Source organism: Balaenoptera acutorostrata, chromosome 1 (genome assembly GCF_949987535.1).
Source record: "Balaenoptera acutorostrata chromosome 1, mBalAcu1.1, whole genome shotgun sequence".
Taxonomy (NCBI): domain Eukaryota; kingdom Metazoa; phylum Chordata; class Mammalia; order Artiodactyla; family Balaenopteridae; genus Balaenoptera; species Balaenoptera acutorostrata.
Genome location: NC_080064.1, coordinates 57,886,993 through 57,902,975, shown reverse-complemented (window position 1 = coordinate 57,902,975; position 15,983 = coordinate 57,886,993). Strand labels below are relative to the sequence as shown.

Sequence of the window (15,983 nt, the reverse complement as noted above, 5' to 3'; positions counted from 1 at the left end):
AGTGCTGTTGGCAGACAGCCTTCAACTGTCAACACTTCAGGATCTGACTCAGCTGCAGAGAGCCACCTTGGCGAAGGTCGTGCCCCTTCTTAGCCTGCCCATATTGGAGCGCTAGCAGTATAAAGGTTATCGATCTCAGCTAAACCCAGGACAACCCGGAAGGGTCATTCTAGCTCACAAGTTGCCCATGGGATTAGCTTAGGGTGTTGTTGGATGTGCAAAACAGCTTAACTTCTCCCTCTGCCCACCCTACCCCACAGGTATTGAGCCCAACATCCTGCACACTAAACTTGGAGTCAGCATGCTGCACGGAAAACCTGTTGAGAAAAGGAGGGACTCTGTCCTTTTTTCATCCTCCAAAGAGCACAACTATACCATGAACAAAAGTTACACAGAGACAGCATTTGGGTTTAATAAATTTCTTTCAACAATGAAACAGCCTTCCTCAAAAAGCAGTGAACTTTGTAAGACAGAAGGAGCACTATTACTGTTGGAGGCGTCTCTATCAACCAAATAAGTTGGTATTTTATTTAAATTTGTTTCTTTTCATCCTTCTGCTGGTTAGCACATAGCATAACATAACTGGTATTTAGAAATTAGTGATTAGAATTCTCTAAAAGGAAATTTCCTAGTTTCAATAGGTTCTGGGAATAATTTTAAGATAGATGGGGGGAAATCCCATTTTCCAATCACTCCCCAAATTTATCTGAGATTATTTAAGATATAGTGGCACAGAAACTGTGTCAATATCTACCAATATCCATTCACTCCTTTATCTTTTAGTAACAGAACCCTGAATTTTAGCTGGTTATGTGTGTATCCAGCCAAAGACTACATTTCCCAGACTCCCTTCCAGCTAATATGGCCATATGACTAAATTATGGCCAATGGGATCTGGGGGGCAGTGATGGGTACAACTTCTGAATTAAACACTTAAAAGAAACCACTTGCCTTTTATTTTCTCTTTCCTCCATCCCAAGGCTGGAACATGGAGGTGTTTCATGGTGGTAAGGCACCAAGCATCCTTGAAAAGGTAGAGCAATAATACAGAAAGTTCCTGGGTTCTTGAATGACCCCTGGAGCAAGACTCTATTACCCATCTGGACTGCCTACCAGCTTTGACTCTTTTGTGGGATAGAAATAAACCATCCATTTTTTTAAAGCCATGACTATTTTGGTTTCTGTTAAAGCAGCTCTACCAATACTCTAACTCATACAGATCCCAAATCAACAACTAAAACTAAACTAAAACCTGGGTGATTTTCCTTCTTTACCATATCAGCATGATATCTTACTAGGAGACCACAGCATGATAAGAATAGAAATTAACATCTTTTGCCTGTGAGTTGAACTCTGCATCCTCCTGTCTTCTTTTTTGGTGATTGGCCTTGTCCTGGCCCATATTATACTTGATTTCTATATAAAAATCAAGGGCCCAGGTGAGATCTGGACTGGAATTATGTTTATTTGTCTGTAGAGTAGGATTTTTGCCAGCAGTTAAAACCCTGATTTTCTATGTTGCTGAAGCTTTGTTTTGGGGAGGAGTAATTTTCAGATAGGTTTGTTTATACTGTATATACACATAGACATATATGACACATTCATCCATCCATTCATTCATTTCATTCATTTATCGAGTCATTTGACCATGATGTGTATACAGGAAAGCTACCCAAATAAAATGAAAATCAATTCATGATAAGAGATATCAAATGGGTTACAATTCATTAATACATATTCACAGATAGATGAAAAGAACAAGTGAAACACAACTTTATCTTAAAATTCTTCAAAAGAAATAGAAATCAGAAATTCAACATAAGACATTGTTATGAGTAGCTTACCATTTGGAATTTTCTTTATTTCTAGTAGTGTAACAATTGATGCTTTTGTAGCATAAGAACCATAGCCTAAATGAAATATTCTGATATATCATTAACTGGTGTAGGTCCTATTTCTCTTTTTGTACCTGAATTAAGTGTAGATGTGTGAACGCGTGATTGCTTGGCTGGAAACATCTAAAGCTGTACAAAGCATTCCTCATTTTTATCATGGCACTAACTGGATTTCAGAAGGTTATTTCTATTTATCCAGTTCTGGAGATAAAGTTCTACCTATGTCATCTGTGAAATATACCTATATTTGGTTATGGGTTATCTAGAAGAGGGTATGGATTCTAAAGCCAAGAATATGTTTTCAGTCCAATCTCTCTTTACACTTATGTTTATCCAGAAACGTGCCTACCTTTCCCTAAAGCAACAATCACAGCTCATTTTCTTACAGTAAATGTCAAAAATCACAACTCTTTGGGAATCATAGTAATGAGAGAGCCAGGTTCTCACATTAGAGGGAACCAGCTGGGAGTGTGGAGGCAGTAGTGGGGGGGGGGGAATCCCTTGGTTTGTGGGGCTGCAGGTCTGCAGGAATTGCCTAACCCTGGGATTACTTCTCTGGGTGTCTCCATCTAGTTTTAACATTGACTCCCTAACATCTTTTTGTCAGTCTCAGCCACATCATGTCAATATATCACTTTAAAAACTGGTGTTGGGAAGAGCTCAGAGTGACAACCACTGTCCTTGCTGTACCCTCATTATCTGGTTGGAGGAATGACTTGGGCAGGCATATTTTCCTTTTGATAGAAGGGACTTCTCCTTTCCAAGATTCAACTAGCTTTCAGCAAATATATCCCACGTGTCTGGGATCGTTCTAATAAGTTTTCTTTCACAGAAATTTGTTCACTGAATCCCATGAACTTGCCTTCTTACACTTATCCTGGTAGCTTTCAAATGACCAACAAGTTTATTACACTCTATAGAGAAGTGGATAAAAACTGGTTTCAGGCATTGAAATAAACTTTTACAATTGATAAAAAAGGATTTAGTAAGTAAAAAACGACTTGAAAGATGTTAACTGAAAAGTGAAAGTGTGTACAGTTAAAATGCCCCAATTACTAGAAATCACCTGTATTGTAGACCAACATGTGAATTTAAAATCTGTACCCTCCATGGCAGAAGGGAAAGAAAACGAATACATGTTATGCCTCCCTTTTCAAGAAAACATCTTAAGATGGCAAGTGGGTATATGATTAAAAATTACCTGAAATATCATTTGCTGTGGTTGACTACTATTAGAAATCATGTTAGTTGACTCTAACCATAGTGGTAAAGGCCATTATAAGCACTAAGCACTAAGCACTAAAGAAGGCATCTTTATAGACTTTATTCATCCCAGGCAGGCAAACATTTATTCCCAAAGGATGGGTGATTACAACTCCTTTAGAAAGGTTAGTCGAGATATTCCAGAAGCATCTCAAAAATGGTTCAGCATTTCTTAACTACCTCGTTCATGGGAAATGCTGCAGGGAGAGCACATTTCTCTAAAGAAGATGCCAAGAAGCCAAGAACATATTAGCTCCTAGTATGAGGGCCTTCATCTGCTCTTCACAGCTATTTTTAGAAAACAATTGCAGCATTTATCAAATACTACAGAGAAAACACTGTAAATGTTGGAACTCAAAATGCAGCAATTAGAGAAATTTAGTAGATGAGAATTGGAGAAGGAAGTACAACTTGTAGAGAAATACGAATTTGATTAATATAAATAAGGCATACCTGTATCTGAGGTGCCTAAATGATGAGATTATTTAAGACAATTTGATAATAAAATATAATGAAGCTTATGAGTTTTAATATCTTTTTAGACTATGATCTATGATGTTAGATTAATATTTCTTTTTGAAGCATTAGCAATGAAAAGGGTTTTTATTTTCCTAAAAAAAAGCAATTTTCTTGGTCTTCTTTCCATGAGTTTTTATGTGTTACATCATAAAAGACGACATTAAGATGTGTTTTTAAAAATCGCTGTTAGTAAACTTCATATTGTTTTTAATTGTTTCAGGAGTAAGTCTGGATAATCTTTATGTTATTTTATCCTTCTTTGAAAAATGCTTGCAGGAAAACGTCAAAAAGAAATGTGATCCCGTGCATTTTTACCATTTTGAAAAGCACAGAAACTGCAATATAAAATGAGCATAACTTTCCATGGCTAGAACGAGCTGGTTCAGGTTTATAGACTTCATAAAATGGTGACCATATGCAGCCTTCAGTTTAAGTTTCTGAACAACTTAACATGTATGGGCAGAGCACAGCTCTCTGTCCAACCTCACCAAAGCTTGAAATAAAAACCACTCACCACTGGTGATGGGGAAAGTGCAATGTTGCCTATTGATGCCTTCAGTTCATCTACAGTTGCAGCGTTCTTAAGGATGTCTTTAGCTTGCAATGGCTTAATCTTGATATTAAACTTCTTGTGTGATTCTTCTTCCTCTTCTGATTCGCTTGAAGAATAAAAGTGCTTTCCTTTGGTAGGTAAAACACAGTTAAAGATACGTAACTCTTTTTTTCTACTGGGAGGCAATGATGAGTATAAAAGACATGAGTGATTGCACATAGAGGCAGCAGAAGTATCCTTAGATGGTAGAAAATCAAAGCAAAACAAACAAAAATCAAAGGGTAAAGCAGGAAAGAGTTACAATTTATTCACCTTTCCTTGGAGCAGGATTAAGGATGGTGAATTTCAAGGAGCAATGGTTACAAAGTTGGCCATTTTTGTCACACTCAGCACACACAGTGACAGGCCCACGGGAACTTCCTCTTACTGTGGAGACAGGAAGGCCACTCTACTGACGATTTGTGATGACTTTAACTGCTTCAGAGTGTGACCTGCTCTGACCAGAGATGGTTTGCAGGCAAAGCACAAGTCAGAGCTATTTTCCAGCCACCATTAGTAGCGTTGTCATATCAGATTTCAGCAGACAACCCAGTACCCACAATTTGTACAACTGTTTTTCAGCACAATTTTTCTCCTTCTCCTCTCTCTTTTCTATGAATAGAGCAAGGCTAAATGTCTGCTTGTTAGTGATCAGGATGTTCTCTGTGCTGTTTATTCATCTCTAATACGAGGGACAACAGGACTTGAGGAACTTGGGTTTCGGCACCTTTTCAATACAAAATTTATCACCCTGCTGAGAGCAAATGCAAATGCAAATGAAAATATAAAGAAAGGATATAGCCGGGTTCCTCAGGTCTGATGCTGTAGCCTTCTTCATCCAGCTCAGGCGAGTTCTATAAAATACAAGTGCACATTAAGCAATTATTATCCTGACAATGATAAAGGAATTATTCATTTTCCTTCAAGAGTCTTCCAGTTAAGGATATAGACTTGTCTCTTGTTTTGGAGGTGAGTGCTGGGCCCTATATGTTTAGATATTTACTCACGGATATTTGGAGAGTCTTCCTATTGGTAAAATAAACTAGGAATCAACTGTCAACGAAAGAAAACATTCAAACAGAATTTATCATGCATTTCCTGTAAGCCAAAGGCTATGCTGAGCAACATGGCAGGGATACAAAATGCAAATTATCTTTCGTCTGTATCCTGGTAAGCAAAAGTTCAAAACAATGCGAAACACGAAACATCAGTGATAGGAGTTTGAAAGGAGAGGAAATTTGTGAGGTTTGGGAGAATTAGGGAGTCTGTGTGTGCCTTTCGGGCCAGATGGAGAGGAGAGGGGAGTCAGTGGTGAGGAAGAGCCTGTACCGAGACACCAAGGCAGGAATGGACAGTATGATTCCCGTGGGGAAAGGGAGAGGCAAGGGTGACAATGACAGGACTGGAAAGGAAGCTGTATGGTGGGAGACCACGGCTGGGGGCTGGGGGGCAACATGCTGGGGGAAGAGTCTGGACTTGATATGGCTACTGCAGCTTCTCAATTAAGGGAGGACACGCTGCAAGCAGAATCTTAAGGTATCGGAAATATGCTTCAGGATATATTGGGGACAGAAGAAACTGGAGAAAGGAAAACTAATTCAAGATGCTTGCATCAATTCAGGTGAGATGTGCTAAGTAAACGACCAAGTTGTTGGTGGTGGGAAGGGATGAATCAAGGACATTTGGAAGGACAAATTGTTAGTTCTTAGTAACAGACCGGTCATAGGAGAAAAAGAAGATGGAAGGTTCAAGAAGACTCCAAGATTGCTATCCTCAAATCCGGGAGTACTCCTGGCTGAACTCATTCTAACAGAAGGCAAGTAACATTTTTAGGAAAAAGACAGGAAAGATAAAAGATAGTTTGCATGACTGAGATTAGAGTTATCATATTTTAGTTCCTATTATATGATAAGTACTGTGACCCACGCTTTATATTACTGACCCTTCATAACAGTCATATGCAGAAAGAATTATCCCATTCACCAAGGAGGAAACTAAGAGGAATTAGATGCCATTTCTCAAGGAAACACACCCAGCAAATGGTAGACCTGGGCCTTGATCCCAGGTATTTTGAGGCTCAACTCTATGCCTGAGAGAGGAAAAGGGTACAGAGTTCAAGGGCAGCCTCTTGAAGTTGAGGTCATAGGCCTGGAAGTAAAGAAGACAGAGCTGGAGAGAGAGATTTTGGAGTCACTGAAGCAAAAGACATACCATGACCATGGAGAGAGAAGAGGGCCTGAACGCCATGGAAAAGCTGCCATTTATTGGGCATTTATTTTCTCCCTCTGTCCTTACAGTACTCAAAGCTACTTTTAAAATGCAAGTGTATTAAGGTTACTTTCCTGCTAAAAACCTGTCCCTGGCTTATCACTGCACTTAGAATAATAGTCAGCACCACTGTGTAGCCCACAAGGCCCTGCCTGATTCTCACAAGGCCTTCTTCCCATTATTAATGTTTATGATTTGATTGCTGCAAGCTCTTTCCCACTTCAGGGTCCTCATAAATGTCCTTCTCCCTGCCTGGAAGTCTCCTCCCTCAAATGTGCAGTCAGTTAAACCCTACTTAAACTTTAGGGCTTTGCCTGAAGGCCACATCCTTCCCTAGGCCTTCCTTGCCAAAAACACGATGATATAATCTATGAAGAATAAAACCTTTATTATTACTTAGAGAAAGTGGAGTCTAGTGTATAATTACAAACACAATTCCTGTGACCCAAGTATTTTTTAGGACTAAGCAAATTCGAGGGAAATTCTGCTTCATTTAAACACTTACATGTTGACAGGGACAGCACTAGGGTTTAGAGTTTAGATGGGGTAGCAGAAGTACTTGATGAGTAATTTCGTATTTTAATTATCGTGCTTCTTGTTTGCTTAGAGTATCCCATTCCTGTGTATTAAAGAATTCTACAAAACATAACAAAAATCTTTCTGGGTGAAAAAGTGTTAATTTTGAGAAAAGAAATCATCCTTCCTTAATATCTTTAGTAACTTCCCTTATAACATTATTTGTGAACAATCTGGATGTAGGATAACATAAGGGCTATCATAGATCTAGGGAATTAAACTGCTAAAAATATCAAAAGATCTCAATCCTGGGAAACAAATATAAGAGAGGACCAGGTAATGAGGTTGACAGAATGACATGTTTTGGACTGCACGGGTGGCATGAAGAATTTACCCTTTCTGAGCTTCAGTTTTCTTTTCTCTAAAATGCAGATAATGTAGTATTTACCTTCTAAGGTGGTAAGAATTCAGTAGCATATAATATTATAAATGGTGGTAGTTACTATAAAAATGAAATTCTTCTTATTAACAAATGTGCAAAAGCATTAACATAAAGCTTAATTCTTATGAAAGGGGAGGCTGGGCCAGACAGTCACCTAAGGTATAAGTACAAAGGCATTTTGTAGGGATTGTGAATTTGGGCACTTACTATGCAATAGAAATGATTTTGGATGTGAATATGGCTACACGTTTTCTATGATTAGAAATCTAAGAGCCATTGTGTCCATTCTGTTGTGGTTGGTGAAGGGTGTGGTGATGAGGTTAATTGCTTTCTGGGGGAATTATGAGGAGAGTTTACGTCTCAGCTGGGATTCACCTTCGCTCCTTGAGAAGCAACAAGTGATTGTCATTTGACCTGTGAGAAATCTGTACCACGAGGCTATAATAATTATCATGAGCTATGGTATGAAGGTTTGTATTCCCCCCAAACTTATATATTGAAATCCAAACCCCAAGGTGATGGCATTAGGAGGTGGGGCCTTTGGAGGTGATTAGGTCACGAGGCAGGAGTCCTCATGGTTGGGGTTAGTGACCTTCTAAAAAAAAGACCCCAGTGAGGTTACAGCTAGAAGGTGCCTCCTATGAACCAGAAAGTGGGCACTCAACCAGACACCAAATCTGCTGGTACCATGATCTTGGACTTCCAGGCTCCAGAACTGTTAGAAATAAATATCTGTTGTTTACAAGCCATTCAATTTTTAGTATTTTTGTTAGAGCCGCCCGAATGGACTAGGACATTATGAAATCAAGGCCCAATACTCAAAGCTGCTTAGAAATATAACCAGGACTGAAACATCTGGAGTTAATATTTTAAAAAGCATTTTTTGAACACATATTACAGGCTAGGCAGCCTACTGAAATATTCTGCAAATAATTAGCTCAATGATTCCTCGCAACAGTGCTATAAAATAACTACTGACTTCATTTTTGCTGGCCAGCAAATAACCAAAGCCACACATAGGTGATATATGGAGGGGCCAGGTCTTGAACCCAGGTCTAATAGACTCTAGTGCTCTTAACCGCTATACCATGCTAACGGTGCCGGCACTTCCTAATGAGATGCTTCACTTATTTCTGTGTCCTATTTTAAATACAAGAATGCCTCGACTCGTTTTCACATTCTGAAATATTTATAAAGACAAACAATCTTCTGATACTCACGTATCTTTCCCAATCAATTTCCGCATAAAATCCATTTGGTGCCCCATTGCTCTTCTTCTGTAACAAATTTGAAAATACGTTTAGAAGAGAAACAATTGAACGAAAAAAAAAAAAAAGGAACAAAGAACACTTCGCTCTTATCTGTATTTAGCAAGAGCTATCAGAATGCAACACTAGAAAGACAAATTCGAGCAGCCTATTAAGCAGCAACATTGGTGTAACTGAATGGTAAATTGAGCTGCTGTGACACTGCATAAAAGAACTTACACACTTATTTCACAAAAGACTGTAGGATACCTGAGCATAGAGATATTAACAACTAGCTGTTCAAATTTTATTCAATTACTGAAGAGTCAGCAGCACCTACGTTATAATTTAATCCTCTATACCTTAGGGGATATACCCAGATGTATATACATATTTAAATGGAAACATTTTGACTTCTACATTACTCTCATATACAATTAGTTCCAACAGATCCAAAGAGGATTCATCCAAGTCATTAACTCGTCTTCTTTTAACTTTACTGACACTGACTCAACTTTTTCCTAACCACCCCCTTGACAGAATATAAAGGAAATCAGCTCCAAATTAGTTAACTCAGCTTGTAAGTATTAAAAATAGTGCTGATATTCTTTTCAAGGGGCTTTTCTTACCAAATTATTAATATAGAATTTGAGGATTAAGAGTGGCTTTCTATCATCCATGCATCCTAAGCCTCCATGAGCACACATCATTACAGGTGACTGGGTATTAGCATTGTTCTCTCAGGATTGTCTTCAAGTTCTGTTTTGGCCCCTAGTACAACCATGACATGTATGGCCACAAGAACTTGAGCAAGGATGTGGTATCATCCAAATTGAAATTCCTGGGATTCTCTACTTCTTGTGAGCAAAGGACAAAAACACAAATGAGGTTGGTAATGGACAGTCCATTCAACAACATTCCTGTAGTTAGCACGTGGGGAAACAGTGTGTCACAGAGCACTCACAGATCTCACAACAACACGCATCAGATGCTGACATGACATACGAGGCTTGAGGACAGGACATGTAATTTTGCAGTCACAAATGAAGGCCAGTTGAAATAAAATGTGAACAGCTGACACTTAATTTGACAAATAGGTAGGAGAAGAAAGCTTTGCATCTATGCATATAGGATCACTAGAAAACCAAATCAGAGGTAACCTAGTAACCATCATCACTGAGTAATACTTACTGCACGTTGACTGGGCACTCTACTACTAACAGTAGTTTAGTAAGGGTGAAGTGCCTAGGGAATAATGTGTTCATTATCTTCCTCTCTCTTCCTATACACTAATACTGCACTGGAATTTACAAATGCACCAACTCTGCCCCACCTCCACCAACCAGCGTCCCAGAATACAGGGCTGGTACCCCTCTTCGTCTGTGTCTTGCTCCTGACAAAGATTATGTACTTTGTCAGACTACATCATTTTAACCTTCTCACAGAATTGCCTTCATTGAATTAGTGCTTCAATGACATTCTTTCTTCTTTGAACAAAGGTTGCTTTAAAAACCTGCCACATCAACTCTGCACCTGTATAAGCTATGAAGCTGCTTTTGAGGACATGGTCCATTAAATAATGTGCCGTCTAATAATAAAAAAAAAATCTCTCTCATAGTGAATGGGCATGGTTCCTATTTTCTTTTTGTCATATTTGCTTTCTTTTAAAATTTCTACTTTACCAATCTGTTTGCATATGTCTTCTTTGCAAAATTCTCCAAATCCTTCTTAGATAGCATGTACAATAAATTCAAAATACAAATGTAATGTATAATAATGAGAAATCAAATAAACTAAGCTGATCCCAAAGAACTAAACTGATGAATTTTGTGATCAGTATAGTACTATTAAGAGACCTTTTCGTTATCAAACAATTCTTCAATACAAAGAATTGTTATCTAAAAACTAAAGAGAGTAGATAAACTACTGAGTTCAAAATTTTCAAAGTTCTACAGTTGTTTGCTTCCATGATAAGCTCATCTCCATAATCAAAGTCTTTCAAAACCAAGATAGTTGATATGTTCAGCTAAACAAAAACAAAATAAATATATGTGTGTGTATGTTTCTTTCCTGACAACATATATCCGACATTATGAGTAAAAAATTTCCTCGATTTTTTTGAATTTTCTAGATCTGGGGTGAGTGAAAACTTCCCAGTTTCCATGGAAACCAATGGAAGATTGAGATAAAGAGAAAGCAAAGCCTATAAAAAGAAATTTTCCTTTAAAATAGGAACATTTTAAACATAAGTACTAAACACAAACAACAAATCATAAAAATACATTCTTTGGGGCAGACATTCAAAACATATGCAAACATACACACACACACACACACACACACACACACACAGAGCTTCATTAGAGAAACTGGCAATTTGGCCTCATTCATACTAGTGAATTCTTACAAATATATTTGGTTTTGCAAGTGGATATTATCAAGTTAAAGCTAATCCAGAACCTGGCTGAAATTCTTCCGGTCAAACTCCAAGGAAGAAACAATTCTCCTGGTTTAACCATTTAAGCAGCTCATAGTGGTAATATGGAGGTAATGGGTCTATTGATCTTCAGTTGGAAAACAGTGAAAAAGCAAGGAAGTATGTAAGTTAAGAGGGGAAATATTATTTAAAAATTAGGCTTACTATTTAAAGCAATGTTGGCTATTCATCAACATATAAAAAGTGATTTTTCTCCTGGAGTATAATTATTTATTCTTTTAATTCTTTTCTGTATTTTCTAAAATTCCACAATTAGCATAAATAACTTCTACAACTTGAATACATGACTGCTATTTGAAGATAATTGAGGCTTACAGCAATGTTGATCATGTTTTAATAGGTATTTTACTTTGGTCAGGTTTATTATCTGCTCTCAGATAATATCATGGCTTAAATCAATAAACGTAGTAACAATTGTGTTCAATTACACATTCATCAAAGTTCTTAATTTCCATCGTGAATGCTCTTCTTTTCCAAGGTCAGATCATGGCCACATAGCTTTCCTTGGCGAGAAGTATTAAAGGCGCATGATACACCGCCTAAATATAATCTTTTTGCCATTGAGACAGACTTGACTCACTTTGTATAGAACAGCACTATCCAACAGAACTGTCTGTGAAGAAGTAAATGTTCTGTATGTGTGCTGTCCAGTATGGTAGCCACTAGCCACAAGTAGCTGTGGAGTACTTGAAAATGTGACAAGTGTGACTGAGGAACTGAATTTTATTTTATTTTTTTAATTAAAAAATTATTTATTTATTTACTTAAAGTATAGTTGATTTACAATGTTTCAGGTGCATAGCAAAGTGATTCAGTTATATATATATATATATATATATATATACACATATATATATATTCTTTTTCAGATTGTCTTCCATTATAGGCTATTACAAGACAATGAATATAGTTCCCTGTGCTCTACAGTAGGCCCTTGTTGTTTATCTATTTTTATATATAGTAGTGTGTATCTTCTAATCCCAAATTCCCAGTTTATCCCCCCCTTTCCTTTGGTAACCATAACTTTGTTTTCTATGTCTGTGAGTCTATTTCTGTTTTGTAAATACATTTGTTCATTTTCATTTGTTCATTTGTTCATTTGTTCAAATATTTGTTCATTTGTATCATTATTTTCTTTTTAGATTCCACATATAATTGATATATTATATGATATTTGTCTTTCTCTGTCTGGCTTACTTCACTTAGTACGATAATCTCTAGGTCCATCCATGTTGCTGCAAAGGGCATTATTTCATTCTCTTTTATAGTTGAGTAATATTCCATGGTGGAATATTCCATGGTGGAATTCCAAGATGTGGTGTATATATGCACCACATCTTTATCCATTCAGCTGTCAATGGACATTTAGTGAGGACTGAATTTTAAACAGCCACATGTGGCCACCGTGTTGGACAACACAGCTATAGTTGTTGCATAGTCTGGGACACAATCAGCATCCCAAGTCCATTGTCAAGTACATTAGATCCCACAGGCCAAGGTCCTGCCAAATTCCTGATGTTACTGAGATAGTGCTTATCCTAATAAACAACTACTCACTTAGTATGACGTTGTTTATATTACAGCCAAGGCTTTCTTTTAGATAGCATATTCTTTTTAAAATTTGAATCCCTGTCCTTTGTCTAAGACATAGGAATCACACGTCTCTTATGCCTGATCACTTTTTAAAAGTATATTCAGATGTCAACATATAGAGTCTATTTGGTTGATTTAAAAATTGGCCCTGGGTATTCAGGAAGCAATTGGGAAACATTATCTAAGAAAGAGTCTTCTTAAATGCTACTGTTGGTTTTTCAAATTTCAAATTGGGATTTTACTCACTGTTTCTACAACCCCTTGGATATCTTAAACTAAAATCTGTTTCCTTACCGAAACTTTTTTTCCTCCTTCACGTGCGCACTCTGCTTTGTTATTGTAGGGTGGTTCATGTGGGCTGGGCTGCTGGAATTGATTGTTTTCATGTAGAAAAAAGTTGTTAAAGGATCTGTTTGTTCTTCAAGACACATATAAAGAATCACATGGAGTCAGCAAGCATACCATAGAAGAAATAATGTCTAGGCCAAATTGTAGGGCCTACCAATCTTGGCAGGGTTCTTGAAGCAAAGAGTGGACTTTGGGGCCCATAATGAGGCTCTATTCAGCAGGCCGGTGTGGCTAGGCCAGGAGAAGAAGGGAAGGAGGAAGAGGCATCCCAGGCATTAGGGATGATGTGGATCTAGCCCTCACTCAGCCAGCACTTAATTTACAGGTAGAGAACAGACACCGGGACACATCAAAGAGACTGAATAAAAATGGTTGTATTTCTAATGGACGTCTGAAAAGGCTAGCTCCATCATATATTCCCCTGGATCAAAGCCTTCCTGGGAGACATCGATACACACAGCACACACAGTTGACAGCTCCAAATCCGGACCCTTTCTTGCACACGTGTTCAGGATGAGCAGAGATCTCCTCACAGCAACGGCCGTGACCCCCAGTGCCCCCAGTCTAGGTGTGGATGGAAATCTGAACTGCTTAGGAAAAACTTAGAGTGTATCCTGAACAAAACAGAGTTTGTCTCTGGGTTAGACTGCATCATCACACACAGTTGCCTGAAGCTCCAGACATCGAGACAGACAGCTCGGCCGAGGGTGGGCATTTTCAGCCAGTGGGGAGCAAGGCAAGCCCACCTTGATACATGCAGCCTCGCCACAGAGCCTCTGTAGATAAAAACTCAAAAGCAGTGTCACCAGAGATGGGCTCCACTGGATTTTTGAGAAACTGAATTTAAATAGTTAAATCTATCGTGTGGCCCCTGCATCGACAAAGTCGTTTATAAGCATGAAATGGGTACACCACAACCTGTATTTTGTAGAACCACATTAGTGAAACCATAAATGTCAACTTCAGATATTCAAAAAGCAATAATTTGAAAGCTAACTCAGCCACATAAACGTGGACTGGCTCCACAGACATGAGGTCTTAAAGAAATCAGTCTGAGTTTGAAAGAAAATCAGGTTGAGATTTCCAGGGACTGAATGCAAACAGAAACTTGGACCCCTCTAGCACTGGTCTCATAAGACGTTCTCAAAATTTGGTGACTGTAGTATGTGGAAAAAACTTGAGGCACATTTCCAAATAGTAAAATTAGCAGCTGGCCCATAATTTCCAGTTACCTAGGAAGCTGTACACCCTGTTTCTGAGAACCTGCATTTATTTCGAATGCAGCCTGTTTTCCAAACAGGTCTGTGTTATTTCCTGAGAAATCGAAATTAAATAATTCCTCCTTCCTAAAATCATGACCATTCATGGCATTTCCAATTAAGGAACAAAGAAGGCACATCTGCTGATAAATAACTTGATGTGACTGAGAATGGTGACAGTGAAGGAGGATCGGGGAACTCAGGGATGAAGCCCTAACTTAGGGTGGGCAAGTCCACAGAATCATGGCTGGGCTTATTGACTCAGCACAAACTCAGAGGTGCCTGCTACACGCCCGCCAAGACTGTGCCAAGCACTGGGGTGCATGTTCTGCTCGAGATTTAAACTCGTGGTCCCTAGAAGACCAGAGAACTCTGAGATAGCAGTGGGGCCTTGGGAGACGATGAACAGCAGGGTGGGAGGAGCTTTAGAGAAAGGAAAAAGGACAAGACTGAGGGTGCCACAGGGAGAGAAGCAAGAAACAGCAAACCAGCCTGGAAGCAGCAGGGAGGGAAAGCTGAGACTATCTCACAGAGCCTTGCAAGGGTCAGAATGAAGGGGACAAGAGAACTCAGGGAGGGGACCAAGACAGAAGCAAAGAGAAGACACAGAAGCAGAGAGTACCTGAGACAGAGTTAACGAGAGGGCTCTGAGCCAGAAGCAAGAGGTGAGGAGAAGCTGAGTCTTCTGGGTCTTTTTTTTCCCCTGCTGAATAGAGCCTTGATTATAGTGTTACCCAATGTCTGATAAATTTCAGTCTACTTTCTTAACATTTCATGGCGAGAACTACATGAATGCAAAAGGCACCCCAAAGCTAAGAACCTTGAGTCAAATATGGGAGAAAAACTCCTACCATAGCTGCAATTAACACCCCAATTTAGGTCTAATATTATAAAGGGTGATTTTTCAAGAAAATATTTTTAACTATCTGGTTTATTTTCGTTCCCACCTCAGCCCAATGAGCCTAATGCGAGTCCCTTTTTTTTTTTTTTCCCTTCAGTAACAGCTGTTCTTTTGAACCTTCTGAATAGGCATCTGATTTAGATTTGAAGGAAGTCATTTTAGAAGCTGGTGCAAACTCGCATAAGCACAACTCGGATAAATCCAAGCCCATGCACCACAGATTTCTTTAAAAAGCAAGAAATCTGGTGACCAGCAAGGAATCAGAGTTACTGTTGAATCTAAACCCAGTGGACACGTTTTTCTCCTCCAGGCTGTAAATTCAGGCATAAATGGTTTTAAGACCATTCCCTACTTATGAATTTAACATAGAAAATGTATCTGCAGCTTAACTGCGAAAGAGGAAGAGCTTCTTTCAATTTTATTGGATCTCAGATCCATTATGACTCTGTGGCTTCTGCTGGAGAAAAACCTTCTCATATAAGGAGCTCTTATATCATCAAATTGGAAATGAAATAACAATTGATGGTAGCAGCCCCTGCAGGAACTGTCTGGCTTCTGACCCACCACATTGATGACTGGTTTGCTTCCCTACTCTGGGGCAGGGTTTTTGGTGAATGCAATAAATAAGTTTAACTTGACCAAG

General features: G+C 38.6%; 1 protein-coding gene across 17 annotated transcripts in view; it reads right to left on the bottom strand.

Annotated features, from left to right (window-relative positions):
• SGIP1 (SH3GL interacting endocytic adaptor 1) overlaps positions 1 to 15,983 on the bottom strand; it is a 224,863-nt gene that overhangs the window by 105,811 nt on the left and 103,069 nt on the right. For 7 of the 17 annotated variants that reach the window (XM_057530706.1, XM_057530650.1, XM_057530700.1 and 4 more), the window contains exons 4-6: positions 8,716 to 8,772; positions 5,069 to 5,123; positions 4,192 to 4,367 (exon numbers count right to left, since the gene is read on the bottom strand). In XM_057530706.1, coding sequence (XP_057386689.1) covers positions 4,192 to 4,367; positions 5,069 to 5,123; positions 8,716 to 8,772 — 288 coding nt within the window. Of the gene's footprint in view, positions 1 to 4,191; positions 4,368 to 5,068; positions 5,124 to 8,715; positions 8,773 to 13,126; positions 13,199 to 15,061; positions 15,146 to 15,983 lie in introns of all 17 variants that reach the window. The other 10 variants (XM_028163573.2, XM_057530691.1, XM_057530698.1 and 7 more) reach the window with 2 other exon arrangements.